Genomic DNA, 18,643 nt, shown 5'->3' on the forward strand with positions numbered 1-18,643 from the left:
TTTTGTGTTTCAACAACCATTCTTTCGGATTGTAAATTTGAAAAATTGTGAAGAAAAAAATGAAAAGTTCTTGGTTGCCGGCAACATCACGGAAATTCATACGCCATCATGGAAACCATCAAGAAACAACGAGAAATGTGCTTTATTTGGAGAGCGGAAATTACCTACCAGTCTGCAGCATTGGTAGTCATGGTAGGGATTTTGAATTACATCCTTCTTGCAAGAGAAATTTCAGCATGACATGTTTTTGTTCCAAGAGTAATCTCCGTCATCATCATCGTGAAATTACTAAAATAATAGGTAGCACTCAATATGCCCATCCAATCACCACTCATCATAATCCATCAGCAACAACAATTTTGAATTCAAAAAGCCAATTACGTTCCTACAAAACAAGCTCTTCCGATGATAGACGATCATTAATTAAAAAGGAAGAGAACAATATTTCAACTATGATATCTTTGATTCACTCTCATTTGGATCAAGGTGTGGATTTTACAAAGGCTGAAGAAAGAGATGTTTGGGTGGAAACACTGTTATCACATTTAGAAGACATTGCAAAATGTATTGAAAAGATTACGTGGCTTGAAGGAACCAAGTCCTTTAGTACCACTGAGCAGGAAGAGCCAGTTTTTACCACGTTATTTGATAATCCTTTTGAAACAAATGAAGAGGAATTGTCAAAATCATCAAGTCAATTGGAAAATTTAATTATCAGAGTTTTGGACGTTCTACATGGCTACGGAAAGCAGAAGGAGGTACAACAAGTGGAAAGTACCCTCTCATTGTCTAGTATCGGACTGGACGTTTATTCAATCATGAAAAGATATGCTCTTGAGTTTGAAAGAGCTTCACCAAAAGAACTTTCCAAATTTTTAGAACAAGAGTGCTTCTTTTCGTTAAATCAGAACGTGATGAATTTTCTACTTCGGTATTTTGCAGATATCAAAGATAAATCAAATACTGTAATAGTGCTGAAGGATATGCAACAACTGCAGCTTGGTGCCAACGAGCAAACCTACAATATTTTAATTAGATTTGCCATGTATGGCAACGACCAAAACCAAGTACTGAAATTGGTGAAACACATGAAACAACAAGGGTTGGAATTGAATCAGGAAACAAAGGATTTGTTACGGAAGAATAGATTAATATAAATGTCATTCAGAGGATTACCTTTGTAGCATGATTCTACTCTTGTGACTCTTCCTTTGGTTCCTCTCCCTCTTCTTCATCGTCCTCTTCTTTGTAGTGTTTAACTTTCTCAACTAGATCCAAATAAATGGTTTTGATTTCAGTATCGTTCACGTTTTCGATAGCATTTGCCACTTCTTCTGAGGTCAGTAAATTTTTGAGTGTGTAAAAAGTGGCATCCAAAACATCGTAGCATCCATCAAACGCCAAAACTCCCAATGCTACATATCTATTCGTGGAAGAATTTAGTAAATCCTCAATGAAAGAAAAGTCAATCCATGGATTGTCTGGAATGGTGTCTTGAAAGAGGCTTCTATTCTGTTTGGCCAACTTCAATAATTTCTTTTCTTCTTTGTCATTGGCAAGAGGAATATGAGAGCAAAGATAAACAGAGGTAAGAACGTCTTTAGGAAGTGTGGGAGCATTAATTTGCATTTCTAACACAGAAATTAGTTGAGATGATTTGAGGGTATCTTTAACAATTTGCGAGGTAAGCTTGTCACGAGAAAGAATTGCACACACTTCAATAAATAGGGAGTAGCATTCCGACTTTCTGTCTGTTTCGTTTTGTAACCTTGTTAAAATACCGCCTAGTACGCCTGCCATGGTTTCTCGACTCTTCTTCTTGGAAAACCATTCATTTGTTCGTTTTCCAGGAGTGTCTGAAAGCACAATATTTCTCAATAAATACAGAAATTCATAGACTGGGACGTCAGTGCTGTCAATAACAGAGTACAAGTCGATGGTTTGCAAAACTAATAATTTCTTGCTTCTGCTTGTAATATTTGTAAATACTGAAATAAGGAGAGAAAAATTCATGGTATAATTCGAGACTACAGCAGCATTAAAAGCAAGTACCAAGTTTTTGACGGCCTTTTCTGGGCCAGCACACAAGTATGCTAAATATTCGTCATCCTCATATGTTACATTATATAATATTGGTACTAGAAACTCATTGATGTATTCTACAGATTCTGCAGAGGGCTTTGGTAAATTTTCAAGCTTCTCCATCATTATTTCTTTCGGAAATCGTTTATGAAGCTCCGATAAGAATTTGGCTTGTTGCATTCTTCCTTTAGCTCTCTTTATCACAAGTGCAAGAATTTCCTCCTCCAGCTTTTTACCACCCATCTCCTCTTGTTCCTTGTAGCTAGATTTTCTCTTGTTGGTTGAAATTCGTGAGGATGTTCTACTCGTTTCAGGTGGTTCCTTCTTGCGCTTTTTGGTCTTTTTCGGTGAGGCCATGTCTGCACCACTTTCATCAAAGACTTGACTGTTATTGGAAGGTTTGGTGGGTGTAAGAGAAAGAGCCTGTTGTTGTTGATGATGATATGTTGATCATGTTGATATGATTCCGATTCATGATAATTAGCTTAAGAAAATACATCAATACCTACAATCGTTTGTTTCAGTCCGAGTGTTTCTAATAATTGCTGATTTCTATTGATTCTTTCTTGCCTCATTTTCTCGTATTCCGCTTTTCTACGTTCAACATCTGAATCATCTTCATCATCCTCCTCATTATTGGAGGAATCTCCTTCGTCCTCCTCTTCTTCATCTTCCTCCTCTTCGTGATGACGCTTCTTGCTTAGGTCATCCATGCTCGCGGAGCCCTGCTGTTTGTTTGCCTCCTCATCGTCATTCATTTTTATTAAAATTTATTTCACTCTGCAGAGAACGTGTTGCTTTATTGTGTGTGGACCATTGCATTTTTCATTGTGATGGCACTGTCAAAAAATCAACTCGGTATGAACGTGTTCATTCATTCAACGATTGCCAAGCTCATTACTTTTGGAGATGGCAATAATTTGTTCCAAGTCATTTTCAAAATCTGTGATCAGTTCCATTGGATCCGAGACTGTCAACACGTCTGAGATGGCACTAAGGCAGAGTTTTCCATTGTAAGATGAGACAGCAAATGCCAGACCAACTCCAACTGGAGATGGAGCAAATGTCACAATTTCTGTCACTGGAATAGAGTCTGCGCTTAATTCTGTACTCGATCCAACAACATTGGTGAATACGCATGTGATCCACTTGGATAAGAAAGCTACCAAAAAGAAAACTATTTCTGCGGGCAAAATGTACGTGAGCTTGGCAAAATTATAGGTAAAGAATGGTTCGGGAAGACTTTTAGTCTTGTCAGTCACTTTCTTCACATAGCGGAGTCTCGCAACAGGATCTCGTGTTTTCAAGTCCACAGGTACAAGTATAAAGCCAAATTTGTTGGACAATTTTTCAAACTCGTCATTGCTCATTCGAATATTGACAGGCATTGAGAAGGTCACTCTTTTTGCCGACTCTTTGTCTGTTCTTCTCTCAGTAAATCTCATTAACGCTCCAGAAAGTGAATTTAGTACAACATCATTCACAGTAGCATTGTTAAAAGTTTTTCCAACATGTTTGATGTCGGACACGTCAAATGGTTTAGACCAGCCCACTCTCTTTTCTGTGGATATGGCCGTTTTGAAAACGCTTCTATCTTGACCATTGAGAATTAAGAGCTTCATCCATTTGATAAACACTAAAAACAATCCGAATAAAAATAATAGGAATTTGAAAAATCTCACGATCAATCCAATGACGGGAACTGATTCTAATTTGCTGACTGCTTTGGCCAAGAAACGGTCTTTGATCGCAAAAATTTCAAGCTTGAAGTGCTCTTCTCCTTGGTCACAAAACTGAGAAAGAAACATGAGCAAACTGGTTCCATCTCCCATGGCATGATGCATTCGGAACATTAAAAGGTAACCCAAAGCCGGACAATTATCAATCACGATAAGCTCCCATAATGGCTTGGAAAAATCTAAGGGTTCCATTGAGATTTTACCTAGAAATTCTTGAAGGAGTGCCTTCTCTTCTTGTGCTGTATATTCCTTGATGCCACTCTTAGGTACTCTCAAATAGCGAACATGCTTTTCAAGATCAATATTTTCATATTCAAGGAAGCTTTGATAATCGTGACTGACAATGGATCTAAATCTTGGATATTTGGAAAGGACACGTTTCCTTAATCTGCTGAGAAGCTCTTCATGAGTAATTGGTTTTGCAAGTGTCAACAGACAAGAGCAAATGGTTGTGTTGGTTGGGCGATCAGTAATGAGCGTCATTTTAGTAATGTGTGAAAGATCTTTCTTGCCAATGGAGTTTCTTCTGATTGGAAGTGTTCCCACAACTTTTTTCGCAATGGAGGAAATGGCACTCTCGGAAGATGATGTTTGTTTTTCAAGTGACACCTCGGAAGATGTCTCACCTTTTTGTTTCTCTTCTACAAGATTGGTGTTTGAGGTCCGAATTGATCGGGTTGAGGAATTACCGTCATTACGCTCTAAATGTTCTTCCTTTCCTTCGTCTATATCACGAGGACTCTCCTGAACGTCAGCACCCACGATTTGTTTCACTCTTTCAAAAGTTTCTTGAGACTCTTGTAAAATTTCAGAGTTTGAGGCTTGTACTCCATCCATCATTTCTTGATGTCCATATTCCTCAACCTTGTGAGACAAGTCGTCATATGAGGGTTTAGGATGTGTATCTTCTTCTGCAACAACTTTGATTTGAACATCAGTATGCTCCTCATTTGGATGTTCCTTTTTTGGCTCTCGCTCTAACAGTGAGTTGTCCATTTGTAGAATTATTTTTGAATTATTTGATGGTTGCTTGTTGTGATGATGTAATTGTTGATCGTGGCCATCCCCTTGTTGTTGTTGCAATATTTCTTCGTCAGTACTAGAACCAATGGCTGTATTTCTCGAGTGGTTTTCTTGCTGATCATGATTTAGGAGGTCCTTCGATTGAGTATTGTTCAACAAATCATCCCCTTCGCTTTCCTCCTTGGTTGGAGAAGTCACTCTGATAAACTCATCAAGAGTGAGGCTAGGTGCATGCTTCCGATGATGGTGTTGCTGCTGTCCACGAGGAGAGAGTTGACCTTGTTTTTGTTTCCTTTTCGCCATGAATTTTTTTTGGTTCTTAAATGTAATTTTCCGAAAATGTGCTTCTTTTTTTTAATATTATCACTCACTGAATTGCGAAATTCTCCTTTCGATATTTCATTGGAAGCCATTAAGGTGGTGACCACAATGCGTGCGAGGAATGAGGCTGTTATTGTGGTCATCTTAACCAACAAACAGGACCTGTTTCTCGAAATTATTGCCACACACTCTCAAATTTCTGTTGAAAAATACGTTTTCTATTGCAACATTTACAGCACTTTCGTTTTCTATCACTGATTGTACCAAAATTTGAAACATTTGAAATTAATTTTTGATGTTCTTGTTGAATATTTGATGAATTCTTTCTTGTCGTTCTGACTCTTGTTCAGTGTGGCGCTTCTTTTAAGGGCCTTCTTTGCCTTTTTTCTGTTGTAATCTCTTTCATAAACTTTTCGCATTTGTTGCAACATAAAGTCGTAATAAACTTGATTAAGTCGTTGTCTGAAAAAGACCAATGGATCAATTCGAATCTTGATACAATCGAATCCAAAATCAGAAACCATGATATCTCTTAATAAAATTTCCGTGATAATAATCTTAAAATTACAATATTGTTGAATTACTTGAATACATGGTCCATTGTCACCTTTGGCGAAATTGAGCTGAATAAACTTCTCATGAAATGTGCGTCCCATCAATCGAGATATAACTGGAATTGCACTCATCACTTGAGATGCAATCGATTTTAAGATACTTGAGGAAGGATGTCCTCTGTATTGGCTATAAACAATTTCTTCTAGGTTCCTGTAAAATTTTCTAAGCAAGTGATAGGTTTGAGAGCTATCTTTGAGGACGCTGAAATATTGTAAAAAGCTGTCATGACAAGTGGATAAGCAATTTTCGAGTAAAAGTTCGTCCTCATGCGAAACCATATTTGAAACTCTTTCATAGATACAATGCAAGTTTCTTTTGTAATCGTAGCAGTACAGGCTCACCCTTCCATTCATTGTCATTGCATTGGTTGCAAAGTTCAGCTGAGATTGGATATCATTTCGTTGTATAAATAGAAAATGTACACTCGTGAATAATCGGCTCCATCGTGTTTGTAAGTCATAGAGTCCTAATAATTGTTTGAGATTGTGAGAAAGCAACGATCGTGGGTCTCTATTTTCTGGACAAAAAGGCTCCGTAATTTTGTTGCGAAATTTTGCAAGCAAACTATCATCCCTCTTTTGAAAAGTATCCAAAATTATTATCACGTGGAAAGATGACGAAATTTCAACACTCATATTTGCTTGAAACCAACGCGAGAATCAGGTATCGGAATTTTCAGTGGCAATTAAACAACAACTCAACCGAAGGACTAATAATAATATCAAACAATAATATTAATAAAATTGTCAAATGTTCTGATTGTCATCACCGATGATGCAACACTATGACTTTCGGAACTCACAGCAGCGCAGAACGTTGTGCGGCAAGAAGAGCCAATAATGATTAATTTTTTTTTGTTATTTTTGGAGCGCTGCAACGAGAATCTGCATTCAACGAAGCCTTTCAATACATATTTTGTAAGGTCATAGAAGGACACTTCACTGGTGAAACCCACTGGCGAACTATGTCTATTCAAACAACGTGCAAGCAATAACAGATTTGTTATAATATGAAAACATTCCGACAATTGAAAATTTTGAAGATTCTAATCTTCCTAATAAATCCTTTGGTAATGCAAACCTTGCATCTATGGAAAAAGCACCATCCAAAAACAATTCATCATACTCTTCTTCTAATAACAACTGTCCCTCTTTGGTTTGCTCCCAATTATCTACCAAATAATGTTGGCAGTCCTTCAAGGTTTTAATAGATGTAAATTTGACCAAATGTTGTGTGGGTGTTACAATTGGTGACAAAATTGCAGCTGAAACCACTAAAGGTGTGCATCTAAAACCTTTTGATATCCTACATGTTAAGCTTCTTCTTGTACAAAATTTAATGGCTCGGATAATAGACGTCTCTGTCATTGTCTTGATATTTGGGTTGTTATCTGCAGCTCTAATGTCGTTTGTTGCTCTTGGCTCCGAATAAATATTACTTTGTGTGGCAACCTTTTCTGCATATTTGAATCTTTTCACGTCTTGAGTTCTTCTATCATTCCATCGATAGTGGTCGTAAAGTTTCATATATGTTTCTTTATCGATTAGTTCAGCTCCGGAACATAATCTTGCATATAGAAACTGCGGTTGCTGCAATTTCATTATCATTACTGATCACCAGTGGATGCCATTCCGTAATGTTGTGGAACGACAAGTTGGAAAATTGTATCCGACAGTTGCAGAACGCGAAATACAATGAGATGATGAAATGTCAGTAACCAATGCTGTGTGGTTAATGTGCATGTCATTCACTCTCAAGAGCTACAACTAATTCCTCAGTGTAATTAATGGAAAGCACCACTAAGAATACTACAAAATCAAGAAATCATGAACACTTGGGAATTCTGATGCAGAATTACAATTCTCTCCCTCATGCCGCTTATCTCCAAAAATCAAAAAAAATGTTGCAACCACAAACACCCATCTCAAATTTTGATCATTACCACTCCTCGATCAACAGTGGCATCGACCGCTCAGTTCCTTTCTCTCCAATGAGTCCTTTCGACTCTCGTAAAAATCCCTTGTGCCGTGAGTTGGGGAAACTATTCCAATATGAGTTTTTGATCACTCCCGAAAATTTATTTCCCGTGTTTTTGGGCAAAGCCAATGATTTGGTACGGCTTTTATGCTATCAGGATTTTGGTAATAGTTTCACCAAACAACAAGCTGCTTCAACACTTCTCAAATACCAACGTGATGACTTCCAATCCGTAGATGAAGATATCTTTGAAGCAGAGATCATTCCGAGTTTGTGTGAGTTGTTGAATATTCAAGCCTTTGATGCTTTTCAAAACGTCAACACTACAACGGAGAACAACAATTGCACTCTCGACATGTCTAATACCAGTAATAATAATAATTATTTGCCTGAGTCTATCCAGCAATACGTTAGCTCTGAACCAAATGATATACAGTTCAGTTCTTATGCCATTTCTGAACAGGATCAAGCTATTCTCTCTCCACCTCGGCATGAAAGAGGATCCACAATTGTACCTTTTGATCTAAACGACATTGACATGCTGACTAGAATATTTCATCACATTATTCGAACCAGTAGAAAGCTGTTTTGGATTCTCAATATTCGAACACAATCTGAAAAATCTTCCAAGTTTCAAGATTTAGACTTTACAAATCTATCAATAACCATGAAGCGCCATCCTGTCCTGAGAAATGAAGCATCTCATTATCTAAAGAAACTGAAAGCCATTCGAAACGAATGGGCCCATTTCATTCACAAAAACTCACAAGTTCCTTCGGATCAAATGAATAAGGCCTTTATTTATTCCCTCAGAATATACAATGAGTATTTGGCAGTGAGTAAAACAGCTCAAAGCATGAAAGCGATTGAATATGCCGAAAAAAGAAGTCACTCAATGTCTGAACTTCAGCTAACATACAAGCATTTGAAACAAAAGAGAAATTGGACTTCTTCAATAGTCAACATGTTCTATAGGAATGCAGAACAAGGAGATTTAGAAGCCAATGCAAACTCTACACTTTTACAAGTTTTGAAACAAGTGATACAAAAGCTGGAACAAGATCCCAATTCATCCGAAGCCAGACTCTACCAAAATGCATTTCTACTCGATTTCATCCCTCAATCACCACAATTGTTTTCATGTCTCAAAGAATTACGAGAACAAGATCTTACTCAACAACAAATCATGTACTACGAACTTAACAACAAGTATCAATTATTACTCCAAGAAACACAAGCGGCCACTAAGAGCATCAACCCATATTATTTGATCGATCAGCGTTTCATTGACACGAAAACATTTTTTGCATCGGTCGTGGTAGAATTACAACAAACTAAGGATCCAAGACATAGGACCTTTTTAAATGCATTTTGCTTGTATTTGGTAAAAAAGGCTCTTAAAAAGCTAAGAGAAGAGCATGTACAGGTTTCTGACTCGGCAATTCAAGAGTTTTTACAAAAAAGAGCCATATTGAATGATGAGAACACTTTTTCCCAAGTTTTGGAAGGAGAAATTAAGAAACAATCTCAAAGATTTAGAATGTTTTGGTTGGTATTGGCTAATGGAATGTATCACTGCTGCAACAACAGTTTACATATCGCAATTTTGAACTTTGCCTGGTGTCAGAGCTGTCTAGAAGATCCCACATTCCTTAATTATCCGAACATGAAAACACCCTTCGAATATACGGTACGAATTTTTATTGAACGATGCACCTATTGGTTATCCGAAGAAATTTATAGAACCTCTTTCACTCATTTGAATATTAATGCAGTGAAACATCTCATTCATTATTGCTTGGTGTGTTGTAGAAAATTTTCAAATTTCGACATGTCACAATCATACTCAATGGTAGCAGACACTCTTTCCAGAGCTCTCAACAATCAAGAGATTGTGAACCAACTTAATGAGGAAGATGTATTACTTGTTCATTCACTCTATTATCAAAAAAGCGCACTGGACATGTCTCACATGCTCAAACCAGACATTAATGTTTTTCTTGATCAGGATAAGCAATCAAGAATTTCAATTGCTGACGAAGCAAGAATGCGCTACCAAGAAGCATTTGATCGTTTATTTGCTCATTAGACATGAAATGTTGGCGCCTTTCAAATAAACAAATCAAAAAAAATTGTTGTCAACTCTCGTATTGTTGTTTGATTCCATTGTTCACAAAAAAATGATCACAGAATCAGCAATGGATGGCCTGACTTTGCTTTCCTCGGTTCGAGATCCCCATGAGAGAACTTTGAACGTGGAATGTGTAGTGCTGAGAATCAAAAGATGTAGGTGATTTGTTGAAAACGTAAATGTTCCGAATTTTTGGCTTACTGATTGTGTTGTATTAATTACGTGTATATGGTTCCGATCATCACACCACCAGTTCATATTGATTCCCATTTTCTTCATCTCGCTGATATTCACATGTTTCATGATAAAACATCCAACACTTCCGATGACATTGGAGTTTCGAATCAACCAACCACAAATTCCTTTCAGAGTCTCACCCATTCCTTCATTCCCAAAGATGCGTTTGAATTAACTGTGACGGATGGTACCATGGCTTTAATCATCATTCTCTCTCCCGTGATGAATTCAATGATCATACAGTCTCAGATTAAAGAACATACTCTTATTCGAATCACAAAATTTAAAGTTTTAATGGATGAAAAAGTGAAAGGAAAGCAAAAACGAACAATCTTTATTCACTCATTAGAAGTGGTTTCACAAAATAACTTGGAATATTCTCTGGATGATTTTACTGAAATTTTAGATGAAGAAAAGGGAAATATTCGTCCCATAATGTCCGAAAGAGGATATTACATGCCCTTACTGGATGATGATAATTTTGATTTTGAAATGTTTACTGGAACAGTTCCACAAATTGTAAGTTTTCATTTTGGCCAACTTTGACGGTTTGGAACTCAACTGACCATTTATTAATTTAAATTAATTTTTTGACTAGTCACTCGAAGATCCAACACCTGATGAAACTTGTCAATTGGCAGAAATTATTGCAAGTTCTAAAAGAAATTCATTTTTTGCTAGAATTTACAAAAAATCGAAAATTCGATATTATGGAAAGACCTATGAAGAGAAATCATATCCAATGTTTTATACGCTCTTGATCACAGACAAGTCAACACCAAAAGGTGTGCCTGTTACCATATGGAATGATCTTGCTTTACATTCATACGCAGAATTGAATGTTGGAGACATTATCATTGTTAATGACTACCGAGTGAAGCAATTTTTTGATTCAGGAGTATTTACTGTCAAGTTTAAGAATGAAATTTCGATTAATTCATCCAAAACAGAGCAGCCAATTCAAAAAATTGATCCCAAACAGTTGGAAGATATCAAGGAGTTTGCACCTTTATCATTTCCTGTGTCAACGATTAATGAAATTATGGAACTCTCACTCTCTGACACAACTGTCAATATTCTAGGAGTAGTTGTGAATGTTGGACCCTATCGAAGAGAAAAATTTCATTCTCAATTTTCTCAGTACAAATACTTGACATTGGTAGACCCTAGTTCAGTACAAATGATGTCTGTAAAATTGTTCACAAATTCCAGGAAGAGTTTATTAGATTCGGTGCAAGTAGGGCAAGTAATTTTTATCAGTGATCTCCGTGTGAAACAAATTTCAACATCGATCGAGGACGACTCGGACAAGTTTATCTTCTTGGAAAGTACATTTGTAACTCATTTCTTTACAGAAGAGTACTTGAAAGGTTCAGGATTTTTCTCCATTGTTGAACACTCGAACGACATGAAAACACAAGTTGAAGCAATATTTTCATGGCGAAATAAGACAAGGAAAATAATTAGGAAATATATGGATTGTTCAATCAGCGATTTTGACATGCATGGAGTATCACGCGAATATCCACTACCAGAATATCAAGATTTGGAGTCTTTCAAAAAAGCACACCCGACTGTCAAGTGGATTTATTTCAAGGAATTATTCGAGATTCCATCAACTCTAGTTTTTGAGGAAAACCAAATTATCATTGTCAAGTGTATCATCAATGATATCCAAATTGAACGTCAACAAAAGCGAAAGCGATCACAAAATGATTCCACTCCAGGAAGGAATATGAAATCACCATCTAAGAATGCCCTCATGAGCGACACCCTGAACAGTCACAACACCTTTGAACAATATTCAGAAACAAGCTCTGAACCTGGGTATACTCTATTGCGTATGGAGACTGAAAGTGTGAATGGAGATCGACGATTGGATCTGGTCATTCCTGTTTGGAACATGGAATTTACTCACCCCTCCTACACGTCACTTCCAGAATTTGTAAATGTTTTAGACGAACATTTGGAAGTCATGTTGCAACACCAGAGTACTGACTCGCAGTTTGATACTCTCGATCAAGTGGTTGATTATTATAGACAAGCTGTCAACGGTCAGTCGTATATTTGTGTGGTTGAAATTCTTTGTGTGGGACATGCAGAATGCAAATATTTTGTGAATCACATGTTTAAGGATGAACTTTGAGTGCACACATTCATGCCTTGCCTCTGGAGTGTTGTGTGACATTGATTTTGTGTTTACAAGGTTTTATTTCGCCCTATTCTACATGGAACCTAATTACGTGCTCACTCATGCCTCAATATTGCTTCTCTTAACTGCTGTAACTTGCTCTGAAATAGAATGGGTCTTATTTTGGAAGACTTATCTTCCATATGATCCTCACCACTCACCTGTATCGGTACCCTAATAAATACAGAACCACTGGCTCTTGTTGATTCATCGTCCGCGTCTTTGGCTATTACTGGAGTTTCTGCATTAATTTGACGTAATTTTTTCAACATTTCCATGTCTAGACAGCTAGTTAGCATGATACGGTCGATCGTTACCTTTTCCTCTTCAAATAAATTAGAAGCATCTACGTTCGTATCAGGAACGAAATATTTACAATTTTCCAAACAAGATATGGATGGTGGTGCGATCTTTCTTTTCGATGTTTTTTGAGAGGATGACAATTCAAACGGTGCAGAATAGACTTGAGAAATTCTACTTGTAATAAATAGAGGCTCATCCCATTCCAACTTGTGAACTTTTTGTGACTTGTGGTTGAAATCATTGAATGTTTGCACCATTTCATGAATTTCCTTCTCAACATTTTCCAAATCAAAAAATCTGAGTTCCATTCCAGAAGTTGACGCATCGTGCTCAACAGCATACAGTGTGGACCACTTGGATTGTTGATTCTTTCGATCATAGTAGTCAATTTTCCGTAACTTGTCCACCATGTTTTGTTTCCTTCTCATTTCTTCATTCTTTTCCAATTCATTTACAATTGTTTTTTTAAATTTCTTTTTAAAAGTCGTGAGCGCTTGTTTTTGTAACAGGGTATTTGGTTCTTCCTGTGCCATTTGTTTACTCATCATCATCATGGGACACCACGTGAAATAACATTGTTCCTTGTCTTGTTTTTTTCTTAGTTTATAAAGAGATCTCCAAGTTCGGATCAATAATTTAATTTTGCATATGGTAATTTCCGTATTGGAATTATTAATGCTATTCATGAGTATTGGGACTGTTATTTGATGATAAATTTTATCAAAATATTGGGCAGTCTGTTCTTGAAAAATGTTCAATAAGTGTAATCGCTCTTCCATTATATCATTGGTTATTCTTGTTGCAACAACGGGTTCATGAATGAATCATTCGGGAATGAAGAAACAATGATGATTGATAGTTCATAGTAGAAATATTTTTTTTAATCAACGTAAATTTTACCAATACCTCTTTCTGCCTCCATCCTGAGGAGACGAATCGCAAGAACCATAAGTTGAACAAATCTAAACACGTACCAACAAACTCTCTTTCAAATTTTGGCTCTTTTTCAGACTTTGCTGAGCCCGACGTTACAAAAAAAATGAAATCATCAAAAATGATTAGAAAATCTGTTACCTCTGCCTCCAGAAGCATTTCAACAAATTCATCACACACAACAACAACTTCCGGAGCCAAGTTGCACTACTCGACAAGTACGATGCATGATCGTCATGGCACAACCAAGAATTGTTTATTTTCATCATCCTCTCGCTCCATGATGATGATGAACGTAAATTCTTCTCATGCCTCTGCGTTGCTTGTTCGTGGCTTATCAAGAACACAACCCATCTCTTCATCCTACCATACCAATCAATCTGTAACAAGAGAAGAAGTCAAGAAACCACTCTTTGATAAGATTCTCATCGCCAACAGAGGTGAAATTGCCTGCAGAGTGATTAAAACAGCTAAAAAGCTCGGTATTCAAACGGTTGCAGTGTATAGTGAAGCCGATGCCAATTCCATGCATGTAGCAATGGCTGATGAAGCCTACTTGTTAGGTCCACCTGAATCTAGCCGATCCTATCTATTGGGTGAGAAGATTATTGAAATTGCCAAGAAGAGTGGAGCTCAAGCCATTCATCCAGGTTATGGTTTCCTCTCTGAAAACGCCAATTTTGCTAGCCTTTGTGCAAAGAATAGAATTGTGTTTATTGGACCACCTGAAGGAGCAATCATTGCGATGGGCTCAAAGAGTGAAAGTAAGAAAATTATGGAAAAGGCCAAGGTTCCAGTCGTTCCGGGCTATCATGGTGATGAACAGGGAGAAGAGAAATTGTTAGAAGAGGCAAAGAAGATTGGCTTTCCAGTTTTGATTAAAGCAGTGATGGGAGGAGGAGGAAAGGGAATGAAATTGGCCAAGAGTGAAAAGGAATTCAAAGAAGCTTTGTCTTCGGCAAAACGTGAATCGAAAGCATCCTTTGGTGATGACCGGGTATTGATTGAGAAATATATTCAAACTCCTCGTCACATTGAAATTCAAGTTTTTGCAGATACTCTCGGAAATTGTGTCTATCTCTTTGAAAGAGATTGCTCTGTTCAGAGAAGACATCAAAAGATTATTGAAGAAGCACCTGCACCAGGATTGGACGATGCTGTCAGAAAGGCCATGGGTGAAAGTGCTGTAGATGCCGCTCGTGCTGTCGGCTATGTTGGTGCTGGTACTGTTGAATTTATCATGGACAATGATGACCAGAAATATTACTTTATGGAAATGAATACACGACTTCAAGTTGAGCACCCTGTGACTGAAATGATTACAGGACAAGATTTAGTCGAATGGCAAATTGAAGTTGCATCAGGCAATAGATTACCTTTACTCCAGAAAGATTTGAAGAGACGAGGTCACTCATTTGAAGCTCGTATTTATGCTGAAAACCCAGAAAACAATTTCTTGCCTGGAACTGGTACATTACGTTATTTGAGTCCTCCTGAGGAAGTTGAGGGTGAAGTTAGAGTTGAAACTGGAGTGAGACAAGGCGATGAGGTTTCTATTTATTATGACCCAATGATTGCAAAACTTGTGGTTTGGGGAGAAAATAGAGAATTGGCTCTCCGTAAATTGGTTTCATGCTTGAACAGATATCATATTTCTGGATTGACAACAAACATTGAATTTTTGAAGAGATTGGCTACCAATCAAAGATTTAGAAATGTTGAATTGGAGACTCACTTTATTCAAAAGTATTACAATGAGCTTTTCCCAGAAAAGACGATTGATGATTCCATCTTCTTGTTGGCTACTCTCTCCTTAATTGTTAGAAATGACCGTCACACAACTCGATCAAGCGATCCATTTGATCTTCTCAAAGGTCTGAGATTCAATCATAACCATGATGAGAACTTTGAGTTCCACCATCCATACAATAAGGATCAAGTGGTTTCAGTGAGTGTTGAACACTTGTGGGATCCAACCTCAACAACTAAGTTTGTCATGAAAATTGGAAACAATACTCATGTTGTGAGTGGAGCCTACGATGCCACAACAAAGGAAATTGTTGCATTTGTTGATGATAGAAAGTTCCACAGTACTCTTGCATTCAGTAATGACCAAAAGACCATTTACATTTTCACCAGAGATGGTCAACGATATGAAATTGTCCCAGTTTTGGCTGCATTTGAACAAAAGGGAGGAGCTCACATGGGATCCTTAAAGAGTCCAATGCCTGGAAAAGTCACAGCTGTTATGGCCAAGGAAGGCGACAAGATTGTCAAGGGAGATACTATCCTCGTCATGGAGGCCATGAAGATGGAACACAAGATTGTTGCACCAAAAGATGGTGTTATTAAGAGTTTACCTTATAGTGTTGGAGATTTGGTTCAAGGTGAAGCTGTTTTGGCTGTTTTGGAGTAACATTTCAGAGTGGTGTTTCATGAGCACAATATTTATTTCACTCAATAAAACCACCTATTTATTCAAAGACTTGACACATCCAAGTAAAGACATAGGTATCTACGGTGAAGGTAACTGTTTTTCAAAGATGACGAGTTATGACAAGTGGTCACACATCTACGCATCATGCGTTGGCTGTCATCTTTTAGAGCATCATTGGTTTCAACGATGACGAGTTGTTGTATTGACGACTTGTGGTCACAATTCAAACACTTCATCATTCACGTCATCTTTCATCATTTAATTTCTCAACACAAGCGAACATTTTGACACTCGCTCAAAAAAATGGCTCCAAAGCAAACCACCACACCCAAGAAGAAAAAGCAAACCTAAGGGACATCCACCCCCAGTTCATCATCACCACAACCCTCACCTTCATCGACAGGAAAGAGAAAGACTCCACCTCCAGAAAAAACCAAAAACATTACTGCCAAATATGATGAAGAAAATGATGATCGTCAAGCTATGCTTCCACAAGCATCTCCAACTGAATCTTCGACCAAGAAGAAACGTACATCCAAAGGTTCATCCTCATTGGCGTCAAGTTCTGTGCTAAATTCAACCAATGTCGTTGGTTCCTCATCCTCCTCAATTACATCATCCTCTTCAAGCGCTAAACCAAAGGCGATACCAATTCCAATGCCAACGAACGCATTCCAATGCACATGCGAAAGTATTAGCGAAATATTTAGCAAATTTTTATATGTCATCCCACCGATTCAAAGACCCTATGAATGGGAACCTGAAGATGTGATCAAGTTGTGTCAAGATATTTCAGAAGCTTTGGATCGACAAGATCGAAGATATTTCTTGGGAAACATATTGTTGAAAAACACTTCTCGGCTTCTTAAGGACAATCTCACACCATATACACTCGAGTCGATTATTGACGGACAGCAGAGATTAATTTCACTCTGTATCATTTTTACAGCTCTACGTTCTCTCATTGATCCTGCACATGCAGCGGCAACAGATATTAATCGTTACTTGAGATCAGAAAAATCCTGGCACAAGCAACAAGAACGAATTTTGATTGAAAATGATCGCCAAGTTTCAAGTGACAACATTTTCTTCAACAAGTACCTCGTTGACGGTGAATTTTTTAAGAACATTTCTGATCAGATTACAAAAAAGAACAAGTTTAATGAATATTTGGATGACTTGGAACAGAAGGAAATTATTTATTCACAATCCACACGCCAAATCGCTAAAAATCTACTTTGTACCAGATATTTCTTGAAAAAGAAATTTAAGAATGAGGGCCCTTTCAAACCTGCAGCCGCAGCAAACAGCCATTCAGCCAGGATAGTCCTCGCTGCCGAAATTATTTTCGGATGCAATCAACAGAATCCTTTGGCATCCGGTTGAAACAGGATTTTTGCGGCTGAGATAGGATTTCCCTCTGAAATTTAGTTAGAACAGAAGGTGAAAATGAGTTTGTTATTTTCAGTACTTTGAATTGCCGTGGAAGAGATTTATCTTCAATGGATCTTTTAAAGTTGGAATTTGGTAAATATTTCAAAGAAGACACAACTATGAATGCCATGCAACAATGGATTGAAATGTCTCAAGATTTGAAAGAAGATTGTTTTTCATTGATCTTTGAATGTATTTACATCTCCCGTCCAAAGACAGACGTTACCACCATTCGCACTTCTCATGCACAACGAAATTATGGGAAAATGTTGGAAGAATTGGCATCCGAGACCTCAATGACACAATTAGAATTTGTGAATAATTTCATGAATCCTCTTTATCAAGCGTTATCAACTTTAAAGAAGAAGGAGGAAAGAGAAAAGATGGATCCAGTTCTCATCAACAAGCTTCATGTGATTCATTATATTACTGAACATTATTTCCAGAAAGCAGGACGTGAAGCCTCACTTGTGATTATGATGCTCCTGTTGGCCATATATCAATGTAGAGAGGAAGAAAAGGAACTCTTTTCAAACACGTTGCATCATGTTACATTGACATGTATTGAAACTCTCATCGATGTGTGGCATAATTATATTATCATACTTGTTCTCACTGGTTCCCAAAAAGTCTCATTCAAACCCATACTCGAGACTATTAAGCAAACACTAAGAGGAGATAGTGGAACCAATGTGCATCAGCTTTACAAGACGCAATGTAAGGCCAAAGACTTGGGAGGAGCTAATGGATGGCAACAAAAGATACAACGGCAACTCGATCAATCTAAGGACACGCAAAAGGTTGAAATGACACAACTGGCCAAGTCGTTTGAAGTCACTCTTAAAATTGTTCACTTTTATGACATGAGAACCTCAGGCGCAGCACCATCATTTGACATTTGCTCAATGGATGATTATGATTTGGTCCAGATTAGAAAAAAACCTTCAGATTTGAAGAAAAAAGAAGGCTCTGGAGCTTTTTTAAAAATTGGTAATTATCAATTATGCCTCAAGAAAAAACAATCTGATTTCAATAAGGTTGTGAATCCTTTGACAGATGCTAATATTTTGTTTGTCAGTAGTATTATTATGATTGATGATAATACATCTGCTAAGGAGGCTGTTAATCAAATAACTGAAAAGATCATTGCATTTCTCGAAAAGATTATTAGGGAGAACAATTCAAAAATGTGATGCTTGAGTCATTTTGTTGATCGATTT

The 18,643-nt window shown here is 37.3% G+C and overlaps 10 protein-coding genes across 10 annotated transcripts; 5 read left to right on the plus strand and 5 right to left on the minus strand.

The window, feature by feature from the left end:
• Positions 1–59: 59 nt before the first annotated feature.
• Positions 60–1,157, plus strand: C9374_009095 (uncharacterized protein; the record flags this gene model as incomplete). The annotated part of the gene is made up of 1 exon (XM_044699244.1): positions 60–1,157. The coding sequence occupies one exon, from the start codon at positions 60–62 to the stop codon at positions 1,155–1,157; it is 1,098 nt and encodes a 365-aa protein (XP_044544841.1).
• Positions 1,158–1,191: 34 nt separating this feature from the next.
• On the minus strand, positions 1,192–2,840 carry C9374_009096 (uncharacterized protein; the record flags this gene model as incomplete). Its single annotated transcript, XM_044699245.1, has 2 exons — positions 1,192–2,505; positions 2,592–2,840. The coding sequence occupies 2 exons, from the start codon at positions 2,838–2,840 to the stop codon at positions 1,192–1,194; spliced, it is 1,563 nt and encodes a 520-aa protein (XP_044544842.1).
• Positions 2,841–2,960: 120 nt separating this feature from the next.
• Positions 2,961–5,147, minus strand: C9374_009097 (uncharacterized protein; the record flags this gene model as incomplete). The annotated part of the gene is made up of 1 exon (XM_044699246.1): positions 2,961–5,147. The coding sequence occupies one exon, from the start codon at positions 5,145–5,147 to the stop codon at positions 2,961–2,963; it is 2,187 nt and encodes a 728-aa protein (XP_044544843.1).
• A 269-nt stretch (positions 5,148–5,416) lies between these two features.
• Positions 5,417–6,058, minus strand: C9374_009098 (uncharacterized protein; the record flags this gene model as incomplete). Its single annotated transcript, XM_044699247.1, has 1 exon — positions 5,417–6,058. One exon carries the CDS (start codon positions 6,056–6,058, stop codon positions 5,417–5,419), a length of 642 nt encoding a protein of 213 aa, XP_044544844.1.
• Positions 6,059–6,748: 690 nt separating this feature from the next.
• C9374_009099 (uncharacterized protein) lies at positions 6,749–7,381 on the minus strand (the record flags this gene model as incomplete). The annotated part of the gene is made up of 1 exon (XM_044699248.1): positions 6,749–7,381. One exon carries the CDS (start codon positions 7,379–7,381, stop codon positions 6,749–6,751), a length of 633 nt encoding a protein of 210 aa, XP_044544845.1.
• A 299-nt stretch (positions 7,382–7,680) lies between these two features.
• C9374_009100 (uncharacterized protein) lies at positions 7,681–9,846 on the plus strand (the record flags this gene model as incomplete). The annotated part of the gene is made up of 1 exon (XM_044699251.1): positions 7,681–9,846. The coding sequence occupies one exon, from the start codon at positions 7,681–7,683 to the stop codon at positions 9,844–9,846; it is 2,166 nt and encodes a 721-aa protein (XP_044544846.1).
• Positions 9,847–9,937: 91 nt separating this feature from the next.
• Positions 9,938–12,271, plus strand: C9374_009101 (uncharacterized protein; the record flags this gene model as incomplete). Its single annotated transcript, XM_044699252.1, has 3 exons — positions 9,938–10,043; positions 10,142–10,644; positions 10,724–12,271. 3 exons carry the CDS (start codon positions 9,938–9,940, stop codon positions 12,269–12,271), a joined length of 2,157 nt encoding a protein of 718 aa, XP_044544847.1.
• Positions 12,272–12,372: 101 nt separating this feature from the next.
• On the minus strand, positions 12,373–13,398 carry C9374_009102 (uncharacterized protein; the record flags this gene model as incomplete). The annotated part of the gene is made up of 1 exon (XM_044699253.1): positions 12,373–13,398. One exon carries the CDS (start codon positions 13,396–13,398, stop codon positions 12,373–12,375), a length of 1,026 nt encoding a protein of 341 aa, XP_044544848.1.
• Positions 13,399–13,658: 260 nt separating this feature from the next.
• On the plus strand, positions 13,659–17,375 carry C9374_009103 (uncharacterized protein; the record flags this gene model as incomplete). Its single annotated transcript, XM_044699254.1, has 2 exons — positions 13,659–15,964; positions 16,358–17,375. The coding sequence occupies 2 exons, from the start codon at positions 13,659–13,661 to the stop codon at positions 17,373–17,375; spliced, it is 3,324 nt and encodes a 1,107-aa protein (XP_044544849.1).
• Positions 17,376–17,491: 116 nt separating this feature from the next.
• Positions 17,492–18,616, plus strand: C9374_009104 (uncharacterized protein; the record flags this gene model as incomplete). The annotated part of the gene is made up of 1 exon (XM_044699255.1): positions 17,492–18,616. The coding sequence occupies one exon, from the start codon at positions 17,492–17,494 to the stop codon at positions 18,614–18,616; it is 1,125 nt and encodes a 374-aa protein (XP_044544850.1).
• Positions 18,617–18,643: the final 27 nt, after the last annotated feature.

This window comes from Naegleria lovaniensis (assembly GCF_003324165.1).
Source record: "Naegleria lovaniensis strain ATCC 30569 chromosome Unknown tig037, whole genome shotgun sequence".
Lineage (NCBI taxonomy): Eukaryota > Heterolobosea > Eutetramitea > Acrasida > Naegleriidae > Naegleria > Naegleria lovaniensis.